Source organism: Poecilia mexicana, unplaced genomic scaffold, assembly GCF_051168715.1.
Source record: "Poecilia mexicana isolate PSO_F unplaced genomic scaffold, ASM5116871v1 scaffold_1, whole genome shotgun sequence".
Classification (NCBI taxonomy): Eukaryota; Metazoa; Chordata; class Actinopteri; order Cyprinodontiformes; family Poeciliidae; genus Poecilia; species Poecilia mexicana.
In genome coordinates, this window is record NW_028263370.1 from 7822618 (window position 1) to 7847861 (window position 25244).

General features: G+C 37.0%; 2 protein-coding genes and 1 pseudogene across 3 annotated transcripts; all 3 read right to left on the reverse strand.

The window, feature by feature from the left end:
- Positions 1–924: 924 nt before the first annotated feature.
- On the reverse strand, positions 925–3203 carry LOC106928172 (perforin-1-like). Its single transcript, XM_015004248.2, has 3 exons — positions 3105–3203; positions 2413–2939; positions 925–2294 (listed from the first exon to the last, which is right to left on the reverse strand). The coding sequence occupies exons 2-3, from the start codon at positions 2937–2939 to the stop codon at positions 1115–1117; spliced, it is 1707 nt and encodes a 568-aa protein (XP_014859734.2). The 5' UTR covers positions 3105–3203; the 3' UTR covers positions 925–1114.
- Positions 3204–9162: 5959 nt separating this feature from the next.
- LOC148161074 (perforin-1-like) lies at positions 9163–12367 on the reverse strand (annotated as a pseudogene). The gene is made up of 3 exons (XR_015763837.1): positions 12298–12367; positions 10639–10756; positions 9163–10539 (listed from the first exon to the last, which is right to left on the reverse strand). The product of XR_015763837.1 is annotated as a perforin-1-like (transcript).
- Positions 12368–17196: 4829 nt separating this feature from the next.
- Positions 17197–21404, reverse strand: LOC106928174 (perforin-1-like). Its single transcript, XM_015004250.2, has 3 exons — positions 21260–21404; positions 20545–21080; positions 17197–18569 (listed from the first exon to the last, which is right to left on the reverse strand). Exons 1-3 carry the CDS (start codon positions 21308–21310, stop codon positions 17384–17386), a joined length of 1773 nt encoding a protein of 590 aa, XP_014859736.2. The 5' UTR covers positions 21311–21404; the 3' UTR covers positions 17197–17383.
- Between the last annotated feature and the right edge of the window lie 3840 nt (positions 21405–25244).

Consider the following 25244-nt stretch of genomic DNA (forward strand, 5'->3'; position numbering starts at 1 on the left):
TAAGTCCTTCAAAGTCCTTAAAACAGAAGTAAGATTTAACTTTTGCTAAAAGCCAAAGGTGGGATTGGGATTAATAAAAAGGGTTATAATGTTCAGTATCCACATGATGGTGCTATTGTGTAACAACTGTTGTGGCACAAATAGTTTTGTTTATTTCACTGATTTTTACACTTCATTTAATCAAATAATAATCACTTGCATTATATAGAAAGTTTTATACAACGAATGAAAATTAGGCGGATGAAATTGTTATATCTTTCAAAACTTCTAAAACTAGAACTTTGTGCTGGATGAGAAGGATTATATTTATCTGTAAATTTTAAAGGGCGTTGATGCATGAACACAAAAACAGAAAAAATGTGGGTCCGTTTCACATCTCCAGTCAGATCTCCTACTGCAGGCTAAGGGACAAAATGGTAGACTTCAAAAATAAGTATTTGGACATTCAGTTAAGTTTGCATTGTAATAAATGAGTACACAGGTTATGAATGCAGGTACCAGATTTGGATATCATTTTAAATATGACGAACAGGATGGGCCGATAAGCTGGTCGTCTTTATGTGCCAAGACAATTTTGCTCTGTAAAGATGTCATATCAAGATGCCAGCTTGAAGATGGAATCCTAATTTTGTTAAAGGGCCACTATTATGTGTCAGAAAATGTAACTTTCTACACACAATCAATTTTTCTTTTTCTTTTAAAGCAGAAGACTTGGTAGACTTTTGTCAGGTTAATGTAAATTCCACATTTTCGATACACCGTGTTTTGGAACATGGATATATACACTTGTAAAAGAATTTGAATATGTTTCTAAAAAATGTGAGCAACAAATTTGTGTGTAACTTTCTGTTGATGATGTGCATGAGAGCTTCTTAAGTCAAAATATTCATTTGTCATACTCAAATTACAACATGGAAACAACTGTTGTCTTTATGAATGCTTTATTGCAGTATTTTGCGAGTACAAAGGAAGAAACAGAGAGAAAAGTTATCAGTACAGATTATCACATTTAGATTGAATTTGCAAACTGTTCTTTTTATTAATATAAAAGTCAAAGATAGAAATGCCACAAGCAAAAATGATTCAAATCAAAATCCTTGTCATTGTCATCGTCTCACAGCTGGCCCAAATCTGGCTGAGGAGCAGATTTAACAAACCCCTTCTTTGAATCTCCAAGCAGAACCCCGTTTCTGGAGTAGAAAACTTTAGCCAAAGGTGGATCCATGGGAGAAGGAATGTACTCCTCACACTGGTTGCCACCAAGGCTTGGTGCACACTCCACTGAGTAGCTGAAATAAAAGGTACCATGAGTAAACATGCAACTGTTTGAAACTCTTCCTCTACGAAGGTCAATGGAGCAGCTACCAAGGAGGTCCCTTCTCCAACATATATCGTCATCATAAACCGTGAAAGTCAGCTTGTTAAAGCTATTTACAACAATGGGTCCAAAATCAAATGACTCTGACCAGTTGGGGTTGTCATTATTATCTATCCTTTGAGTGCGCTTTTCCTGGTTACTGTATTTAACAGTCACTGAACCGTCTGTCTGAGTGGTCATATCACCATACAGTCCCCTAGCATAAAGATTGTACACCTTCAATGTTGCGAAACCTTTCCCAGCAGGACAGCAGTTTGATTTGATAAAATGATTACTGTTACACACACAAGCACAGGGATCTCTGCTACTGGATCTGTGGCCAATTTGACAGGATTCTGAACATTTTCTTATCAGTACATTCTCCTTGATATACTTTTCCACCTCTCCTTTAAGCCTGTTTTTGGCAGGATGACCATTTGGCAGAATTGTGTGCAGAGGCTTCAGGTTGTAAGTCACGATGTCAGGTGTAGATTTAAGAGATTCTTTCCACCTGATATGGACACCGGGATCAACATACCCTTGGAAGAACGCGACATCATTTTTGTCCCCACCAACAACTTCTGTGATACGTTCACGAAACACAGCGTTGAAACTTTCACCATGGATCAGTTTCTTTTTTTTTGCCTGACAGTTTCCATACATAGCATTGATGCTCGCCGTACTTTTAAAGTTAACTGAAGCTTCAACCGACAGACAGTCACTAACTTCTGTTGCCAACAGCCCGATCATGGATGCCTGGCAGGTCTTAATCGATGTTGTTGCTTTTATCTCCCCTCCGAGAAAAACCTTTGTGATGTAATGTGTGCCATAAGTATCGATCAGATTGCGGTAAGGTATCTCAGAAGAATGTGGAGAAAGAGACTTCACAGACTTTTCAAATTCATGATGCAAAGGTGGGCTTGTTGTCAGTTTGTAGCTATGGAAAGAATGAAATCAGATAAAACAAGTTACTTTTTGTCACAGTCATACTTTATGCACATTAGCTTAATGAAAAGAATTTGAAGTTGTACAGCAATGTCTGTTTTTGTACTCACTTGTAGTAGCTACATCTAACAGAATGGCGGGTAGAGGTGTAGCGGTCTTGTTTTGACTTTGCCATGCCAAATTCAGCCACCTTGGAGTGTGACCCTCCAAAACCAACACCAAAACCGACTACAGGGATATTAAGACCAATTTTCCAGTTGTTGGAAATCGATGATGTGGAACCATTGATGAGAGATTCAACAGAATCATAGAGCATACTGGAGATCTTCAAATTGCATTTTGGGATGCTTCTCCAGTCCACCACTGAAACTGGGACCTTTTGTTTCTCTCCATTTTGGTAGATGTTTCTGTACATTCTGCAAGTGCCATTTCCAAGGTCCCATGTTTCAGTGTCGATGACATAGGCAGCTTTTCTTTGCATTTTGACAATGTCGAAGCCTTCTCCTCCCAGGTTGTAACCTGGAACAAAGTGAGCAGTTTTACATTGCTGTGGTGAACCAATGAAACTCACAGTGGTTGAGAGACACAGAGGACTGAATGTCCAGGTCAGGAGCAGGAGCTGCAGAAGTCTAGTCATCTGTGAAAAGAATAATTTAAATGTTTAAATAGCATGACAAAGGATTCACAAACATACACATGCAAACAGGAAAATTCTGCTTCAGAATTTTTAGTAAATAGTCCTATTATATAGAATTTGGAACAGCAAAAATTTCAGTTTTGGGGAAAGTTTTTAAAGTCTTACTTTGACGGAAGACTTCAGGCTCTGATCGTCTGTCAAGGGTCTGGCTGATCTTATACCATTGATGTGAAGGTGGAGCTTTTCTTATCAGCTTAGTTTCATACCAACTGCTGCACCCACATGGATACTTGTGCAATTTTTTCCCTTACTTCTTTCAAACTTAAAAAAAAAACAACATGGGGAAGTGGTTAATCATGTTGGATTTCCTCTAACTGTTTTGCAACTTCCAACATTTTATTAACCTTTCTGTCCTGGTTAATAAAACAACTTGGATGGTAACTATCCATTATTTTAGTAATCAATTAACCTAGTCAGCATCTCTATATGCTCAGAACTCCGACTTGCCCTGCCATTAGTACCTGTATTCCCAGCAGCTGAAAACAGCCGTTCTGATTGTGGAGGCGCCTGGAATGCACAGAAAGGACTTTGCTTGTTTTGCCAGAGTTGGACAACATCCTTCATCTGTTTCCCACCAAAGGAGTGGGTTTTATTTTGTATTTTCATCATCACTTGCACTTGAGTCAGATGATGATTCCCGTACATTGTCCAGGAACAAAAAGTGTTCTTCTCTTTGTCTGCCTGTTCACTGGAGTCTGGATCATTACTTGTTTTCATTGATTTCTTCACTTGAAGGGTCATGCACCATGCTTTGCACGTTGGCTACTAATTCAGGAGGTGCAATTTAAGTCTCCTGAATCTGGGATCAAACACAGCAGAAATTAAGATGTTGGGGCATTCTGGCTTGAACACAAAGACTTTATCCCGCCTTAATGTAATATCAGGTCTGGAAGGCCTTCACTGGTGCTGCTTGAAAGTCTGAACCCTATGCGGCTTTCTTAAGGTTACGGACAAGTTGACAAGTTGTAGGAGGGCAGACAGGGTTGCATTCTTATCCACTCAGTAAAACAGATGCGCCCTCAAATGGAACAAGGGACTGACTGAGTTCTTCTGCAAGACATGACTGTTGAGGTGTCAGATCTAGATGACTGTGTCTACCTTTGGGAGTTACTGTTGGATCTGACAGTGTAACTGGCCAGGAAAGCTGGTGCTTAACGATTGAACTGTGCTTGTTGTGCAAACCAGCCCTCAGTTCCCTTTGGGTATTTGTCAAAATTTCCTCTTCCTCTTACTGCAATATGCACGCTCCAGCTGGCATATTGCTTATCTGCTTTTGTTCTATAGCCTATGATAACAACAATGAAGCCTGGTTTTATTAAGAGCCTCTTATTGTGCATTATCTTGTGAACAGGGTGTACTGTTACACCCCTGCCAATTACTTGCAAGCAGCATAGTAATCTTAGTATATGCTCATTTAAATGCCCTTTTGATTATTTAGATCACAATGATGTCTGTTTAGCAAGTTTTTAGCAACTAATACTCAGAACAAGACAAATTGAAGCTATTTTTCTGCAGACAAGAAAACAATTTTTAGTATTGTTGTCAAATATAGAAGAAAAAACCCCAATAAATGACAAAAAGCTTTTGAGATGCATCTCATATTTTTAAGTCACTAATCTCAGAGTTGCATTCTGCTAAAAGCAATTGCTGAATTAAACTGTATTATATAATCAGACTTCTTGTTTTTGAAAAGCTTATAACATAAGTTTGATGGGCAATGATCCCTAAAGGAAGTGTTGCTACAAAATGTTGCCAGACGTGCAAATTATCTTTAACAGCTTTAACATAAGAAAACCACAAAAAAAATCACACATCTCATTTTTGGTAAACCTTTAGCATTATGCATTTTTCACAATTTGACATTACTTTTTAGAATGAGGAAAGTTGCCATTTCTGGTGTAGTGAGACTACTTAGTAAATAAAAGTATTTCTCTTCAAAATAAGATCAAGCATCTTCTGTATGTCACATAGTAAAATGGAATACTGCCTGTATTTATCATGAAGTATTATCTAAACCTGATCTTTCTTTAAATATTTTCTAAAACTCCATCTGATTTTATGTAAGCTTTAATGAATGCAGCTGTTCTTGAACATCTTGATTATATCTTTTTAAGCCATTATATTCAATTTAATTATGGATGTAATCTGAAAAGGGGTTATTACTTAACTGAAAAAGACTAATACTTCTTTCTAGTGTTTAATGTACATCTTTTTTTTTTAAATAAATATCATATCACATGGTACAAAAAACACCACAATGGCTCAGTACACAGTGGGGCCTGCTGATCCCTTCTGCTTATGACTTTAATACTTAAGATAATATAGCAAATGATATTAGCAAAGTCCAAACCAACATTTAGTTTCAATGTGATCTGGACAGTCAGTCAAACGCAAAAATAATTTCACCAAACAAAGCTCTTCTCTTCAGGGGTTGCCACAGAAAATTATCTGTCTCAATGTCCACTGCGTCCTCCACGCTAACACTCACTAACTTCATGTCCTTTTCCACCACATCAATAAATCTCCTTTTTGGTCATCCTCTCTGCCCCCTTCTCTTTTACCCAGACAGCTTAGTCAGTCAACAGTGAAAAGCTCTGGAACAGGCATTGTGCTTAATCCTGTCATAATACCATTTTATTCTATTCTATTCTATTCTATTCTATTCTATTCTATTCTATTCTATTCTATTCTATTCTATTCTATTCTATTTATTTATTTATTTATTTATTACCTTTTTAGGAAATCTATTAAAAAGAGCATGGTGTGACTTCAAATGTGCACTGCTGCCTAATTTCAATAGGTCTGTTTTCCTTTGCAGGTTTTTTTTTTTTTTTTTTACTTATCTAGTTATGGCCTTCTTTAAAATGTACTGGTTTCATATGGTGTTGCAAAATAGTTTTGTGTGTCAGATTTTCATCTTTTAGCTTTGTTTGATAATGTATAAGCTTTTCATTGTTATAGTATAAGTCATTATTCTTTTTAACAAAGAACCCACATCCATGATTTGGCCAGCAAATAGACCAGCAACAAGAATGCCTTTCTAGTTGCAAGCAGTTAGTACGATGACCACAGCTGGTGCTTAATGACTGAACTGTGTCTGTAGTGCAAACCAGGCCCCCCATAAGGTAGCTGATGAATGAATTTGTATTTAAAGAATACATGCTTTTTGAACTTTTTACAAATTAAAATCTGGAAGTGGTTGCACGTAGCCTCCTTTGATGTAAAACTCAAACAGAATTTAATTCACCAGATTGCCTTCAAAAGTCACCTGATCAGTAAAAACAGTTGTCCTATGCGTCTCAATATGAAGGCAGATGCTCTGTGAAGGCCTAAAGGTTTTATTTAGAGAACATTAAAAGCAACATGAAAACCAAGAAACACAGAAAACAAGTCAGGAAGTAAATTCTGGAGATGTTTTAAGCAAATTTAGGTTACAAAACAATATCCAAAGTTGTATCAGTGTTGGTTTTTGTGAGCAAATTAATAGCAATACAATTTCTGTTCCTATCAATAAATTCTGTGGTACACTTATTAAACTCAGCTTTGACTAGAGGCCAATGTTCTGATTTTTTTTCCCTTTAACATTACTTGTAGCATTATGGCGAAGCTGTACTCTTTTTCTGTTCTCTGTTCTTTAAAACTTGTTATCTCGTGATGAAAATTTGACATGATTCTCTTATCATGAGATTTTGGTTAGAAGATTGCAACATCCGTATGGGGATGTTTTCTACGTGTTATTTCTTTAAAGATTGCACTAGATAAAGGCAAACTAGTTTCTGTACACGAGCAACAAATTCACACGTTCTGCCTGTGGTCAGCTTTGCTTCTCTGTTTTCGCAAGATCGTATCGTCTCATATGGTCAAACTTCTTCCTTGTAAGAAGGAAGACATGCAGCAGACTGGTCAAGGAGAATTTTGTAGAAAGATTTAAAGAAGGGTTATTTTATAAAGTAATATTCCAAGCTCTTAATATCAGACAAAAGCTCCGTTTAGTCTAGCATTTGAAAGGAGACAGCATATGGAAGAACTGCAAAAATACCAGTTTATGGCCAACTTATATGACGAGGCATTAATCAGAGAATGAGCCAAGAGGCCATAATGACTTTAATCATTCTATCAATCAAGTTTATTTGTACAACACATTTCAGCAACAAGGTAGTTCAACGTTTTACACCATAAAAACACAAAAATAAGGTGAAATAAGGATTTTTTTATTTTGAAGTTCTAAATATTTGACTAATTATAGGTAAGTTGGGCCAGACAAGTGGTGTACGGAATGAGAAGAATCTGTTAATTTAAAGGAAGCCAGTGTGGCGATTCTAAAATAGAAGATTCTGGATAAAATGGAAGTCTTCAAGATAATATTTAGACACTAATTCAGCCCCCATGTTATATATGCATGTAACTTGGATTTAGATGTGCCAAGCATTTGAGGTACTGTAAAGGTGAAGGAAGCCAGATACTATTTGATTCAGTCTAGTCATGTCTTAGCTGTCCAATCAAATCATGTGGATAAGTTGGTTGTCTGTATTTACCACGACCCTTTTGCTCTGGAAAAAAGTATTATCAAGATGGTTCCATGATTCTGTTAATGATTTTATTCAAATCAAGACTGCATCTGGCATGAAGGTACACACATGCCACATAACAAACACCACAACTGTTGCTCACTGGATGTTTTTCTCTCTTTTATTTTTGGGAACATTTCGCCTTTCATTGTAAACATGAAAGGTGGATTTGAAGATTATTCCCCATTTTGATCCTACTCTTGAACTTCATCAAGTGTTTTTCATCATGTCTAGAAGCCTAAATGCATGTAGTACCATGTGATTGACTCGTGGGCTATCTGGATGATCTCTCTGCTGGATGCTCCCTCAGTCATCCAGCAGAGGGACCACTAGCTCCACAAATGAACAAGTGTCTTCAAGCTTGCATCCACACAGAAAATGTCTCTATGCTTCCTTCAAAGGTAGCATGTTTGCTTTGCACACAGAAACCACATTATTTCACAAAAACCAAAAGCTACCAGGGTCAAAATTATCAGCCCCTTTGAAATTAATAGTTGGGTATCCTTTTTGCTGGATAACAACATGAAGTCATTTATTGTAGAATAACATGTCTTTGGCAAATCTTTGTAGCTCCTTCAGATGTGATAATCTTCTCACATGGGCCATTCACCTGCTGATGGTGACAAGCTATTGCATAGTAGCCAAAGCTGCCCTGGGGCAGTCTGACAGAGGTGAGGCTACAATGCACTGGCACCACCAGCAGGCAAGGAGGGTGAAGGATCTTGACCAACGACACCAGACTGAAGCAGCCGGAGCGGGAATCAAACTGGCAACCCATCGAGTGTGTGACGAAGTTCTTTCTTTGTTGCCACCATCATCCATTTTCTCACCACTTCACGTGTACTTTAAAAGGGTTTTTACTTGTTATACCCTCTTAACATGTTAAAGCTGTCTTTGGTCCAGCTTATGTGATAGATGAGGTATTAAAATTATCTCTTCAGCATAAGTGCTTGAATCTTTCCATGTATCTTGGAGACTTCCCTAAAAGTTTTCATGAATAAAGTTCCAACTTCTTTTGAACATAGTATATTTTATTTTCACCTTATCTAATTTTGTTTTATATTAAGTTAGGTTAAAAAAAAGATATATATATATCTCTTTAATTTCTTATTGTTGTGGTTCTCGCTTTATGTTCTATTTTTCATGATTATTTATTTACATGATACCAGATTATAACCAAAAATGCTCATTTCCACCTGTAGTTCTTGAACAAGCTGATGTTATCAAGTACGGTTAACAGATTATGAACTGGTGTAAAGCCAGTATAATACTTACGTATGTCTGATAATTTCTCAATCGGTTTTCAATTCAATTGGTGAATTTTCAGAAAATGTAACTTTCTACACACAATCAATTTTCCTTTTTCTTTTAAAGCAGAAGACTCGGTAGACTTTTGTCAGGTTAATATAAATTCCACATTTTCGATACACCGTGTTTTGGAACATGGATATATACACTTGTAAAAGAATTTGAATATGTTTCTAAAAAATGTGAGCAACAAATTTGTGTGTAACTTTCTGTTGATGATGTGCATGAGAGCTTCTTAAGTCAAAATATTTATTTGTCATACTCAAATTACAACATGGAAACAACTGTTGTCTTTATGAATACTTTATTGCAGTATTTTGCGAGTACAAAGGAAGAAACAGAGAGAAAAGTTATCAGTACAGATTATCACATTTAGATTGAATTTGCAAACTGTTCTTTTTATTAATATAAAAGTCAAAGATAGAAATGCCACAAGCAAAAATGATTCAAATCAAAATCCTTGTCATTGTCATCGTCTCACAGCTGGCCCAAATCTGGCTGAGGAGCAGATTTAGCAAACCCCTTCTTTGAATCTCCAAGCAGAACCCCGTTTCTGGAGTAGAAAACTTTAGCCAAAGATGGATCCATGGGAGAAGGAATGTACTCCTCACACTGGTTGCCACCAAGGCTTGGTGCACACTCCACTGAGTAGCTGAAATAAAAGGTACCATGAGTAAACATGCAACTGTTTGAAACTTTTCCTCTACGAAGGTCAATGGAGCAGCTACCAAGGAGGTCCCTTCTCCAACATATATCGTCATCATAAACCGTGAAAGTCAGCTTGTCAAGGCTATTTACAACAATGGGTCCAAAATCAAATGACTCTGACCAGTTGGGGTTTTCATTATTATCTTCATTATTATCGTTTGAGTGCGCTTTTCCTGGTTACTGTATTTAACAGTCACTGAACCGTCTGTCTGAGTGACCCAATCACCATACAGTCCCCTAGCATAAAGATTGTACACCTTCAATGTTGCGAAACCTTTCCCAGCAGGACAGCAGTTTGATTTGATAAAATGATTACTGTTACACACACAAGCACAGGGATCTCTGCTACTGGATCTGTGGCCAATTTGACAGGATTCTGAACATTTTCTTATCAGTACATTTCCTTGATATACTTTTCCACCTCTCCTTTAAGCCTGTTTTTGGCAGGATGACCATCTGGCAGAATTGTGTGCAGAGGCTTCAGGTTGTAAGTCACGATGTCAGGTGTAGTTTTAAGAGATTCTTTCCACCTGATATGGACACTGGGATCAACATACCCTTGGAAGAACGCGACATCATTTTTGTCCCCACCAACAACTTCTGTGATACGTTCACGAAACACAGCGTTGAAACTTTGACCATGGATCAGTTTCTTTTTTTTTTCCTGACAGTTTCCATACATAGCATTGATGCTCGCCGTACTTTGAAAGTTAACTGAAGCTTCAACCGACAGACAGTCACTAACTTCTGTTGCCAACAGCCCGATCATGGATGCCTGGCAGGTCTTAATCGATGTTGTTGCTTTTATCTCCCCTCCGAGAAAAACCTTTGTGATGTAATGTGTGCCATAAGTATCGATCAGATTGCGGTAAGGTATCTCAGAAGAATGTGGAGGAAGAGACTTCACAGACTTTTCGAATTCATGATGCAAAGGTGGGCTTGTTGTCAGTTTGTAGCTATGGAAAGAATGAAATCAGATAAAACAAGTTACTTTTTGTCACAGTCATACTTTATGCACATTAGCGTTGTACAGCAATGTCTGTTTTTGTACTCACTTGTAGTAGCTACAGCTAACAGAATGGCGGGTAAAGGTGTAGCAGTCTTGTTTTGACTTTGCCATGCCAAATTCAGCCACCCTGGAGTGTGACCCTGCAAAATCAGCATCAGCACCGACTACAGGGATATTAAGACCAAAACAATATCCAAAGTTGTATCAGTGTTGGTTTTTGTGAGCAAATTAATAGCAATACAATTTCTGTTCCTATCAATAAATTCTGTGGTACACTTATTAAACTCAGCTTTGACTAGAGGCCAATGTTCTGATTTTTTTTCCCTTTAACATTACTTGTAGCATTATGGCGAAGCTGTACTCTTTTTCTGTTCTCTGTTCTTTAAAACTTATCTCGTGATGAAAATTTGACATGATTCTCTTATCATGAGATTTTGCTTAGAAGATTGCAACATCCGTATGGGGATGTTTTCTACGTGTTGTTATTTCTTTAAAGATTGTGCTAGATAAAGGCAAACTAGTTTCTGTACACGAGCAACAAATTCACACGTTCTGCCTGTGGTCAGCTTTGCTTCTCTGTTTTCGCAAGATCGTATCGTCTCATATGGTCAAACTTCTTCCTTGTAAAAAGGAAGACATGCAGCAGACTGGTCAAGGAGAATTTTGTAGAAAGATTTAAAGAAGGGTTATTTTATAAAGTAATATTCCAAGCTCTTAATATCAGACAAAAGCTCCGTTTAGTCTAGCACAGGGGTGTCAAACTCATTTTGGTTTAGGGGCCGCATACAGCTTAATCTGATCTGCAGCAGGCCACACAAGTAAACTCATTGCAAGATTAAATAGAACCAATAAAAGTGGACTTGTTGATTTTTACATTAAACGAATTTCACTTTTACAAAATATATTATGAATAATCTCAGTTTTTAAGAAAGGTATCTGCAATTTCGACAATACTTTTACTCAGTTAAGCATTTATTTAAGTGCATTATGCATAAGAACTGATCTCAGTGATTGTACAATGTTGCAAAACATTTATTCACAGTTTTTGGAACTTAAAAACACTGAACTGCATCACAAAATACAACAGACAAAAATTAAGAAAAGATTTAAAATCAATTTTCAACATCTGGGAAGCAATTTGAACAAATTATCTGGCTTCACACATTTGAAATCATAAGTGTCAGCTGTTTTAAACAGACATTTGATTAAGTACATTTATTGATGCATAAAATGCATACATATAGAAAAACTTGCATACATAACATGTATGTATGCACATAACACATGGTTATGTGTGTGTGTGTGTGTGTGCGTGTGTGTGTTTGTGCGCGTGGGAGAGTGTGCGGTTTAACCATTTAAGGCATAGAGTTTTTAAAGTTCATATACCGCGGTGTTTGCTGTAGTGGTTCTTTGGTTGTTTATTGGTTTGGAGCATTCAGATGCAGATGAACACAGTGTCAGGGAGGAAAACATGCATTAACAGTCTTAGTTGTTACTGTTTATTCATCTGGCAGGATAATGGGACAATATCTTAAACGTTTAAGCCTTAGATTAGAATAGAATAGAATAGAATAGAATAGCTTGTAGATTTACACACAGACAGAATATAAAATAACATAAACAGAAAAAATGAATTTAATTCAACATAAATTCTATGTAATTATATGAAAAAATAGTGTACTCCTGTTCAATGGAATGACTCTACCATTTTGTCCTTGGGCAAGATACTTCACCCACTTTGGCTGCTGGTGGTGGTCAGAAAGGCATCTTCTCATTTTGCAACTGAGAATATGCAAAATGGCAGCCTCACTCCACTGAAACCTAGCTAGATAGCAGCTGTGGCTACAATCCAGTAGCCATAGCTGTGGATTGTAGCTGTGGCTACAATCCACAGCTATGGATTGCTGTGTGAATGTGTGTGAATGCACACATTCACACACATCTGTGTGTGAATGTGTGCATGAATGGAAAGGACTTATTGTAAAGCTTCTTTGAGAATCCTCTAAGGGTTGAAAAGTGTTATATAAGTCTGATATTACTTAATTTTGAGCTTTGATAGCTTGGAATATAAGTGAATGCAAAGCTGTTATCCAGACCTCACATTGATTACTACAGAGAGCATACATGCTGATCTAGAAGCAAACTATCTAGACCAGTGTTTCTCAACCTTTTTTTGGGACAGCGCCCCCTTAGCCTTTATCCAAGTCCCTCACCGCCCCCCACCAAAGAATTTGCAGGCTACTTTGCACTGACCATTATTGTATCATTAATATTACTGTCACTATTGTAGATGTTTTGATTTTTATGCTCGTTTCTGTATTTATCATCAAAAATAATTTCCCAGAGAACAAAAAAGTAATGGGAATAGAAATTATTTTCACAGGTGTTTACAAAAAATGCAATGAACATTCAAGTTAAATTCAGTAGGCCTAACAGCAGCCAATCAGAGTGGAAAAATATTCTTATTTTGTGCCATTTTCTAGTTGTTAAATGTTACACAAAATGACCAGATAAAGGATGAACAACATGCCAGTTTAAACTTTGAACTTTTTGCAAAACAACTGAGCTCTGCAACATTAAAACATGGATAGAACTGTAACTACATTAATCATAACTCTTCTTCTCTTCAGTAATTGTCAGTTTCTGGTGGTGCAGCTCTGTGCTGCCTTCAGGAGAATGGGACATCAGAGTATCATTCATAAAATTTCACCCGCATGGCATTTATTGTGCAAACCAGAGCTTTCAGTGGAAAAACAAAAGTTCCAGATCCTTTTAATGCCGTATAAATATGAGACAGAAACATGGATTATATCTTTATATAGACGTGTATTGATTTATAGATTAATAGTTTTACTGGACAGAAATTACAAAGAACAAATCTGGTTCTTAATCAAATCCTAATGAGTCAAATTGAAAGTGTCATGGAGTCACTGAACAGCCTCATGACATTAACACTGACATGAAAAATAATATTGAAGAAATAAATATATCAAATCTAATTAAAAACATAAATAAGTGATCAGTGGTCTGTAAGATATATTTATTCTCAGTATTAGATATGGTGTCAACAAACCCATCGCACTTCAACAATATTATTTCACCTTTTATCTGGAAATAGTGTCTGTTTATTCTTGCCATGCAGTCTCTGTATTAATTATTGCTCTAAAGGTCTTGCCATACAAGTTTATTCCTCTGTACTTACTTTAGTTTCTTAGTTTATTCTTGCATTTTGTTTTTCATTCATTTCTATTTAGTTTTCATTGATTAGTATTATCATCTCTTGGTTTATTGCTATGTCCACTTTAGTTTCTTTCCCGTTGCTATATATGATTTATTTTATCGTTTATTGACCATCATTAATCTTCACTCATCACCTGCTGCGCCTCCTAATCGTCATGTTTCACATCATGTGTTGATTTTTCACTGTCCAGCGTCGGATTCTCTGTTTTTATGCCATAATTCACATCTAGTTCGTCACTCCGTTTTATGTCCCGCTTCTCCTGTTTCAGAGTTTTTTGGGGGGGTTTTACCCCCAAAGGTGCGCAGCGGTCGGGAAATGTATCGATAGGGAAAAGGCAGACTGACATAAACGCAAGGCAAACAATTTCTGTATTCTGATTATTGAAATTTAAAAGTGCTGTGGTACCGTTGTCACACCCGTTTCATACCGGACCACGGTGTTAACGCTATAAAATGAACGCTCTCTATCGTGGTTTCACCCATGGAGGGATTTCTTTATTTAAATGGGTTCATTTTTCAGAGGGATACACAGTGAGGTGATTTTAGCTACCAGTAGCAGGAGAACAGAGCTGCGCCAAGAAGATAACAGACACTGAATAGAAGAGCTGCCATCGATACAGTTGCAGCCAAGCATGGTTTAATGTTACACAATACAGTTTTACCAAGTTGCTCAAAGTCTAAACTGGCATTGTTGTGCATTTAAGGTGTAAAGTTTACCTTCAACCAAACGCCCCCCAAAGGCATCCCAGCGCCCCCCTTTTGTAAAAATGTCCACCAGCGCCCCCTGCCGTGCTCTGAACGCCCCCTGGGGGGCGGTACCGCACACACTGAGAACAGCTAATCTAGACTAAACGGCGTGTTGCACTTCTTAAACAGGAAGACTTTTCACAAGAGCGTTCAGAAATAAGTGAAAGCAGCAAGATATAACTCATGACTAGAATGCCCACTAGATGGTGGTGTTGTACAAGAATTATGTTTTTACTGTTCTCAGATTCAGCATTCTCTTAACTACGCTTTTCTATGAGTTGCTAAATACATCATTGTTACTATGCACTGCCTTCCCAGACTATTCTAATAGAGAGACAAATTATTAAATTACTACATGGATAATTCTGCATTCAAATATTCAAAACTAAGTCAAGCTGTCACTTGATCAAATGTGTTTCTGCAGGCATTCTGAACTAAAGATGTTTCATATGGAAAGTTTCTCAAGTCTTGCTGTGTTTAGTTGATCTTTCTATATTCATTATTGCTTTAGATATGTTGCCATATGAATTCACTTTGTCATATTATTTTCTTTGTTCATATGAATTTATTATTATAGATCAGTGTCCCCTTGATTTGTAGTTCCTTTGTGCCTCAGCTTTATTTGTGTCAATTATTTACCTTCACTAAGTCTCCCTGTTTCATCTCCCTTGTTCTTAATTCCCTGATTAACTCACCTGCACTCTATGTCATTTTCCACTCTCTCCTCAGTTTATGAGGTTTTCATTGCTGGTTCTCCACCATTTTCTTAAGGTGTGCTATCTCAAACTTTTTACTGGCCTAGTCTGGTCAACACTCTGAAAAGTACATTTTCTGGGAACACCACTGGTTCAAACCATGTAATTTATGTTTCCCCGATTAAAGTTTTCAGCATGCCCATTCTAAGTTCATGTCTTGTATTTTGGTCAATCCTTAAACCTAAAAACATGACTAATGTCGGAATGGGTAACCCTGAAGTGGCAACATTCAACTACCTGAGAAGATGTTCTTCTACTTGGCCTCATCAAATCCTCAAGATTATCGTCCCATTAAAACAACACTTTCATTCCTTAATAAAAACCATCGCTGTAACTACATCAATGTTCTGAAAACAAAATTTGTAATCATTGTAGAAAACTGCAAAACAAAATTATGTCAAATGGCCATTATGAATATTTAATCCACAACATATCCATGCAGTTATTCAGGTTATCAACATTTTCTAACAAAAGATGTAGTCTGTCTTTTGGACAGACTAAATCTTTTTTAGATGTACTTTTAGCTTGGAATGACCAAACTTCCAAGCTCTAAGTCACTGAATGCTAACATAGCATTCACTTTTACTCCAGCACTCAAAGTGATAGTCTTCACAACTTATACAAGAATATAATGTTAAAATGTCATATCCCATGGTTCTCCAATAGAGGTAAAATTGACATTAATACTCTGTTTACCTCACTGAGCAAACAACCAAGCACAAAACATCCCCAGTTAACCTGATATGCACACTGTTTTGGTGCAGCAGAAAGCCTTAGCACACTGGATAAACCCATACATGCTTGGATGAACATTGAAACTCTATGTTTGAGGTATCTATCTCAACTACTAGAGATAGTAGTAGAGTTAACCAAAAAGTAAAAAATAATAATAAATAAATAAAATTGTGTCAAATGGCCATTGTGAATATTTGATCCACAAAAAATCCATGCAGTTATTCAGGTTATCAACATTTTCTAACAATAAATTTAAACTGTCTTTGTGTGCTTACTTTTAGCTTGGAACGGCCAAACTTTCAAACTCTAAGTCACTGAATGCTAACATAGCATTCACTTTTACTCCAGCACTCAAAATGACAGTCTCCACAACTTATGCAAAAGTATAATGTTAAAATGTCATATTCCATGGTTCTCATGCACTACACAAGCCCAATAGAGGTAAAATTGCCATTACTACTCCGTTTACCTCACTGAGTAAACAACCAAGTTCACAAAATACCCAGTTAACCTGACATGCACACTGTTTTGCTGCAGCAGAAAGCCTTATCACACTGGATAAACACTTACATGCTTGGATGAACATTGAAAAGATATCTAAGGTTTCTATCTCAACTACTAGAAATCTCTGAGTTAACCAAAACGTCACACACACACGAAAAAAATTGACACTTAATTCCTTTAAAGTGTAATTTTTGAGCGTCAAAATCAAATTTTGAATGAAAGTTTAGCAGCGTCAGTAGGAGGTGGGTGAACAAAATCATTCACATAAAATGAAGTGTCTGACATTTCCTGTCCCATCCAGTGGATTCCCTTCCGTCACCGCTGCAAGCTTGCAAATGCATCCTACTCGAAAGCTTATTTTTCATCCATTTGATAGAATCTTGGCCAGGTTATTTGACTGAAAAGTGCTCTAATCTGAACTAAAGTTATTATCAGAAAGAATTGTTCACATTAGCAACTTCCCAGTGAGTATTGCCTAAAATATACTGTCAAATGAAGCTTCTACCTGTATTTAAAATTAGAGACGTGAAAAAATACAGCCGTCTGTTTAGAGAAGTCCAAATATGGATTTTAATATAATAAAACATTCTCTTAACACTTACAATAATGAAAGAGACACTTCATTGTCTTTGTGGATGCTTTATTGGAATATTTTGCAGACAGGAAAGAAAAGTAAAAGCAGGATTATCAGTAGGTATTTTCACTGATGTATAATAGTGATATGATATTATTGCGAAAATTTTTCCACACAAAAGTGAAAGAAGACACATTACAAGCAAATGCATTTGTTTTCTTTTTCAACAAATTATCTCAAAACTGGTCTAAACCTGCCTGTCTAGTTGGTTTAAAAAACTTCTTCATGGAATTGCCCAGCAGAACCCCATTCCTGGTGTAAAACTCTTTGGTCAGTGAGGGATCCATGGGGGAGGAAATGTACTCATCACACCGACTTCCTCCCAGACTTGGTGCACACTCCACAGAGTAAGAGAAGAAGAACGTTCCATGATTAAACATGCAGCTATCTGACACATTCGCTTTTCGAAGATCAAAAGAGCACTTGCCAAGCAGATCACTATTCCAGCGTGTATCCTCATCATATACAGAAAATGTCAACTTGTTTTGCATATTGATAACAATGGGTCCAAAATCAAATTTTTCTGGCCATCTGGGATTGTCATCATTACTGATTATTTTGGTGCGCTTTAGCTGGTCACCATACTTAACCTCCACTGAACCATCTGTCTTGCCAAAGGTATCACCATACAGCCCCCTTGCATAAAGTTTATACACCTTCAATGTTGCCAGACCTTTTCCACCAGGACAACAGTTTGCCTTGACATTCTTGTTGCTGTTACACACACAAGCACAAGGATCTCTTTTGTTGGATCTATGTCCAATTTGACAGGATTCAGAACATTTTTTCAGCACTGCATTTTTTAAAATGTACTGTTCCACTTCTTTTTTCAGGCCTTTTTTTGCACGGTGATTATCTGGAAGTATGGTGTGAAGCGGTTTCAAGTTATACTGCACGACATCAGGTATGGTTTTAAGAGAGTTTAACCAGTTTTTATACACATCAGGGTCCGAACCACCCCCAAAAAGTGCAACTTCCATTTCATCCCCACCAGTGACCTCTGTGAAACGCTCATTAAATTCTGAACTGAAACTTTGTCCTGAGTTCAATTTTTTCTTCTTGCTTTCACAGTGTTTAGTCATGGCTTTAACACTAGCGCTGTTAGCAAAGCTAGCTGATGCTTCAACCATCAAACAGTCACTAACATCTGTTGCTGTAAACCCATTCATGGTTGCCTTGCAGGTCTGAAAAGAGGTTGTTGCCTTTATTTCCCCTCCAAGATACACCTGTGTGATATAATGAGTGCCATACGTGTCGATCAGGTCGCGATATGGTGACGCTTTTCCAGGACAATATGGAGGCAGAGAGTTCACAGCTGCGAGAAAGTCATGACTCAAAGGAGGACTAGTGGTCAGTCTGTACCTGTGGAGCAGAGAAAGAATGAAAAGAAGTAAAGGATTGTCACAGAGTCAATTTGAAAATATCATGGTGGTACATGAACATGTTGATGTATGATTTAATCATTTTCACAACCTTTCCAAAACCCATGTTGCAAATTTTATTAGAACAGACGGGGGAGCTGGTGGGATCACCTTAAAAACTTTTATAATTTTCCAAAATCTATCTTATAAGTAGAATTACTGATTTAATGCAATGTATTGATTATTGAATGTTGCAGTTTGTATGGTATTAAACACACAACTTCATTTCATCGATACCAGATACTTCTAGGTCAGACTCAGCATTCGATCCGACTCAAAACACAGGAATTAGTGACTCCTTACACTAAGTAGACCTACAATCACATATGTAGACTTTCAGTCACCCAGATTATGACAATCCGTATGTTCTCTTATTTCTTGAGGACTTTTCACCTTTCATCCAAAAAGCATCCTCAGTTCTGAACATAGTTGGAAGTAACAAAATATAAAGTCCCTTTTCAGCTAATGCCTACTTGTTATCTTGACTTAGATTTACTCGTTTCTTATGGTTTTCCATTAAGTACTGGTTTTGGTACCAGCCCCTTTACGTGACCAGCATTCCAAGTAAACCTGAAAATGTGATTCATAAGTGCTGTGATTCATCACATCCCAAATTAGTTAACAGGCTGTTCAATGGAAAAAACATCGCTTGATGTTAGTACCTGATTCAAGGTTTGGAACTTGGCAGTTCATGAACTGAAATAGCGAATGATGAATCAGAATCTATAAATCAGATGGAAGCTTAAAGGCAACAGTCACTGCTTGTTTACAGTATGAAGTAAAATATAATCTTAAAGAAAATGTTAGAGAAATTAGGATTCAGAGAGAGTAAGATCCTTAACATACAACACGATGTAATTAAGATACTCTAAAGACAAATATATTTCAACACGTAGTTATCTGCTTAATAGCAGTCTTCTTTCTCCTCTAAAATTTGCTAATTGTCCAAAAACCTGAAAAATATTGATTTCAATTTTCACCTCTGACTTTAACCCAGATACAGACCCCACTAGTGTCTCAGTTAACGTCATCCTTCTTCCTTGAAGTAGCTTGTAACTGACCTGCTTTCCGTCGCGGGTGGTTTGCTTTGAAAACTAACCTCAAGCTTTTCAATTGTCACACTTTTTTGCTCACCAACTGCCTGTCTCTGTGTATAGTATGTTCTGATTTGCACTTTATGTATACTCTAATTTGTAACACAAAGATTCAATGTTTGCTTCTCTGAGATTTGGGTTTGCAATTTTGTAAATTATGTTTGCTCTTCTTGATAAAAAAAAATAAATAAATAAATAAATCTGTGTTTTATCTGTTATTTATTGTTTTTGTGCTGTTATGTGAATTTCCTTCTGGGATTAATAAAGTATGAACATTCAGTCATTCATTCTACTTTTACTAATTGTTCTGTATTAGTATGTTAATATAATTTAAAAATCAAGCTCATGAAGTTTATATGTAATGAAACATAATATATAACACTGGGTTACAAAAAATATTTTTTGGAAGTTCAACTGAATTAGGACTATTTTTACACCGCTGAATCCAAAAATGACATTCATTTTCCTCAATCAGGCCAGGTTTTTGTTTTAATTTGATTTAGAGAAATCTGATCTTCTGACTGAATCAATTACATTTTTGTAACATTATCAGTTAATTTTGGTTAATATTTCTCACCAAAAAAGGTTGTACACAAAAAATATGTTTTCTAACAAAGAGTATTAATTGTTCTAAACCTGGATTTCTGTAAATCAAATAATAAACACTCACAAGGGTAAGAACATGTATATTGAACATTACATCTTCATTGTGCAAAGTTCTCCATCTCTTTTCTGTCCTGATGGAATCTCATTTAAAACATTTCTCAATGAACACAAAAGACACCCATCCAACTCTTTAACAGCATCCATGTGCATCCTCACCTGTAAAAGTTACAATTGACCGACTGCCGGACAAATTCGTAGCGATCGCTTTTGGATTTTTTCATTCCAAATTCAGAAGCCCTGGAGTGTGACCCTCCAAGGCCAACACCAACAGTGACTGAAGGGTCCACAGGGATTTCCAAACCGATCTTCCAGTCGTTGGAGACCGATGATGTGGAATCGTTGACGAGAGATTCGACAGAATCATAGAGCATGCTGGAAACCTTCATGCTGCACTTTGGGAGGTTTCTCCAGTCCACCACAGAGACTGGGACCTTCTGGTTCTCTCCATTCTGGTATCTGTTTCTGTACATTTTGCAAGTGCCGTTTCCAAGGTCCCATGTCTCAGTGTCGATGACATAGGCACCTTTCCTCTCCATTGTCACAATGTCAAAGCCTTCTCCACCCAGGTTGTAGCCGGGGACAAAGTGAGCCGTTTCACATTGTTTTGGAGAACCAATAAAACTCATGGTGGATGAGAGTCCAGGAGGAATCCACATCCAAAACAGGAGCATGAGCTGCCAAAAGTTTGCCATCTATGGGGGAATAAAATCAAGGAACATCACACAAAAACACAAAATCCACAGTGTTAATTTTAAATAAATTTCCTCACTGCTTGGAATGGTAACAGAAAATAAAACAAATAAAGTTTTGTTTTAATATATAAATAGAAAATAATTGGAGCAGGCAAGAGGGAAATATCTTGGCACCTTACCTTGACTGTAGATGGCAAGTTCTGGTCAGTGGTTTCCAGTTTCCAACTCATTTACACCACTAAAGAAGAGGTGGAGCGACAGTGTACAAATGTGATTCTCACGTGTGTTATTCTTAGTTTAATTTAGCAGTTGTCTTGCATTCACAGTGAAATGCAACAACTTCTCTTGAAACTCTCAAGGTTTTGTTTGGTGGTGACAATGTGAGAAATTGGTTTTGTCTGCGTTTATCAGTCCCTGTGTCATGGCAACCTCTTGATTGGTTCCAGCTGTCTGACGTTTCTCCTGATTTCCCCCAGTTTATGTACTCCCACCTGTGTTCCCTGCTCCCCATCGGATCTTTGGTGAATGTCGTGTCTGTAGGCAGACATGACAGGAACTCTCTAGCCCCTTTGCTCACCTGTGCTGCCTGGACTTCTATTCTCTTTGTGGATCACCTTTAAAGTCATCATTTTTCATCACAACCTGGGTCCAGCCGGGTCCATTCTCATCAACTCACCAAACTCCAATTCATGACAAATAAGCCATTTGAGTCAATTGCTTTTATTACTCACTTGATCATTGCATTACTCTAATGACAATGTCTCCAGCCTTTCCCTTTTTATATGTTTCAGGGTTTGTTTGTTTTTTTTTATCTCTAATGTTAATGTAAAAGAGTTTTTTCACCTTCTTGCAAATTTGCAGTCTCACTTTAAACATGACATATTGAGCAATACTGTATGTTTAGACAGAGTTAACATGAACAAAAATGCATCAAAATAGTTTTTACGTGCTTGGAGTGCTTCTGTCATTAAAATGCCCTTGATGTTGCGCCATAAATTTATTAAAGTCTAGAAGGTGCCTTCAGGTCTGAAACTTCTGTTCTAAGCCTCATCACTACATGTTATCTTATCCTTCACTGTTTTGTGGCTGCATGAAAATATAAAAAATAACACTATTATAAAGTTCTTCAGAACTAAAACTACAAGACAACTACTTTCTCAGTTTGTATTTTCTTCTTCTTAATGAAATCTGTAAATGACTTCTGACTTCTCTTTGTGACTCTCAGTTAGCATCATGGCACAGCTTCTAAAGAGCTCAAAATATTTCACAAATGATTCCAGTTTTATCAAGCTGTGGTGGAATTTCACACGTGGGCATGTATACTGTTCATCTTTAGACTTCCCTTTTCAGAAAAATCACGAGTATTTAAACTTTCTTAAAAGTCAGCTGACTATGTACGTATGTGTGTGTGCATGTGCGTGTGTGTGCGTGGGTTTGCGTGCATGTGCGTGTGTGTGTGTTCAAATTGTTTTTAATGAAGGTGATTTTTAGTATCAAGATTTTTTGGGGGACTTGCCTGATTTTTTTCATAGATCTAGGACGTCTAGAAAGGGTGGGCCCCGCAACTCACCATTCTACTTTCGGGCCCCGTAAAATATATTAACAAGATCGTGTGTGTGTGTGTGGGAGTGTGTGCGGGTGGTACCATTTAAACATGGCATCTTACTGTGCAAAATCAGTCTTGTAATACCTGCTAGGAAACCTCAGAGACTTGAGAATATCCTCCTGGCACAGCAGCATGGTGCCAGCCCTTTTTTTGCCAGCTTATCACATTTGACTTTAAATTTGCTGCACGACTGTATGGTAAACCATTTAGGGCATACAATCTTTTAAAGTTCATATACCAAGGTGTTTTCTGTAGTGGTCGTTTGGGGACCAATTTGAGACTTTTGGCCTGGACACACTCACAGGAAAACCTCTCCAGAATGATTGCCTGTATTGTTGCTATCAGACTTAGACTTGGAATACCTAAGTCCAGAGGCAGCCACAATGCACAACCTCACGTCGTGACTGAGCTATTTTTTTAGTTAGGACGTGCCACACACCAAGTAGAGAGAGCTGCTGTTTTTCACTTTTTAAGTTTGTTATAACAGCAAAGATCAAGGAGGATTTTACCACAGACAATGAGAAATTATTTAAGTCTCTGAATTTTCCTGTCGACTCACAATATGTAATCGGTATGAATACAACAACATGCTCTTTTACATTGAATTTTAATTTTTAGTCAGAAGAAACATGTTGGTCGAGTTAAAATATTACTTTAAATTTAAACTTGAAAGGAGTATATAGGCACTGTTGACCCATAAAAACCTGTATAAAAATGTGACAAATGCATAATGGTGAGGCTTAAAATGCAGAAAATTAAGCCAAAGCCCAAGAGACAGAACATAACCCAACATAAAATAACCCTAAGCTAAAGAACGCATGTACTTCCTGTAACAGCAATGTGTCAATGACAAGTTTTGAAAGCTAAAGGTGCTAAAACCTCACATTCACACAATAACAGTCATCATGAAAACAAAGAGGTTGGTTAGAGGTTTTTTTTTTTTTGGTTTATTAAACAGCAGTCGGTTTTCATGTGAGTCAACTGTGTCAATTGGGGGATCACATTAAGTGTATCACAAAGGTGAGAAGATCATTTGACTCAGGGTTAAGCGGATCCATTATCAGTATAAAGTGCACAGCACTGCTTCTGACGAAATCAAGAGAATAGGTGTGACTTGAATTAATTTATTAACTTGATCATCAGAAAAAATAAGAACTACTATAAAATTAGATATTTTGGTTGTTTATTGGTTTGGAGCATTCAGATGCGGATGAACACAGTGTCAGGGAGGAAAATATATTCATTAACAGTCTTAGTTGTTACTGTTTATTCATCTGGCAGGATAATGGGGCAATTTCTTAAACGTTTAAGCCTTAGAATAGAATAGAATAGAATAGAATAGAATAGAATAGAATAGCTTGTAGATTTACACACAGACAGAATATAAAATAAGATAAACAGAAAAAATGAATTTAATTCAACATAAATTCGATGTAATTATATGAAAAAATAGTGTACTCCTGTTCAATGGAATGACTCTACCATTTTGTCCTTGGGCAAGATACTTCACCCACTTTGGCTTCTGGTGGTGGTCAGAAAGGCATCTTCTCATTTTGCAACTGAGAATATGCAAAATGGCAGCCTCACTCCACTGAAACCTAGCTAGATAGCAGCTGTGGCTACAATCCAGTAGCTTGCTGTCATCTGTGTGTGAATGTGTGCATGAATGATCTTATTTTATTGTAAAGCTTCTTTGAGAACCCTCTAAGGGTTGAAAAGTGTTATATATGTCTGATATCACTTAATTTTGAGCTTTGATAGCTTGGAATATAAGTGAATGCAAAGCTGTTATCCAGACCTCACATTGATTACTACAGAGAGCATACATGCTGATCTAGAAGCAAACTATCTAGACTAAACGAGCGCGTTGCACTTCTTAAAACAGGAAGACTTTTCACAAGAGCGTTCAGAAATAAGTGAAAGCAGCAAGATATAACTCATGACTAGAATGCCCACTAGATGGTGGTGTTGTACAAGAATTATGTTTTTACTGTTCTCAGATTCAGCATTCTCTTAACTACGTTGCTAAATACATCATTATTACTATGCACTGCCTTCCCAGACTATTCTAATAGAGAGAGAAATTATTAAATTACTACATGGATAATTCTGCATTCAAATATTCAAAACTAAGTCAAACTGTCACTTGATCAAATGTGTTTCTGCAGGCATTCTGAACTAAAGATGTTTCATATGGAAAGTTTCTCAAGTCTTGCTGTGTTTAGTTGATCTTTCTATATTCATTATTGCTTTAGATATGTTGCCATATGAATTCACTTTGTCATATTATTTTCTTTGTTCATATGAATTTATTATTATAGATCAGTGTCCCCTTGATTTGTAATTCCTTTGTGTCTCAGCTTTATTTGTGTCAATTATTTACCTTCACTAAGTCTCCCTGTTTCATCTCCCTTGTTCCTAATTCCCTGATTAACTCACCTGCACTCTATGTCATTTTCCACTCTCTCCTCAGTTTATGAGGTTTTCATTGCTGGTTCTCCACCATTTTCTTAAGGTGTGCTATCTCAAACTTTTTACTGGCCTAGTCTGGTCAACAC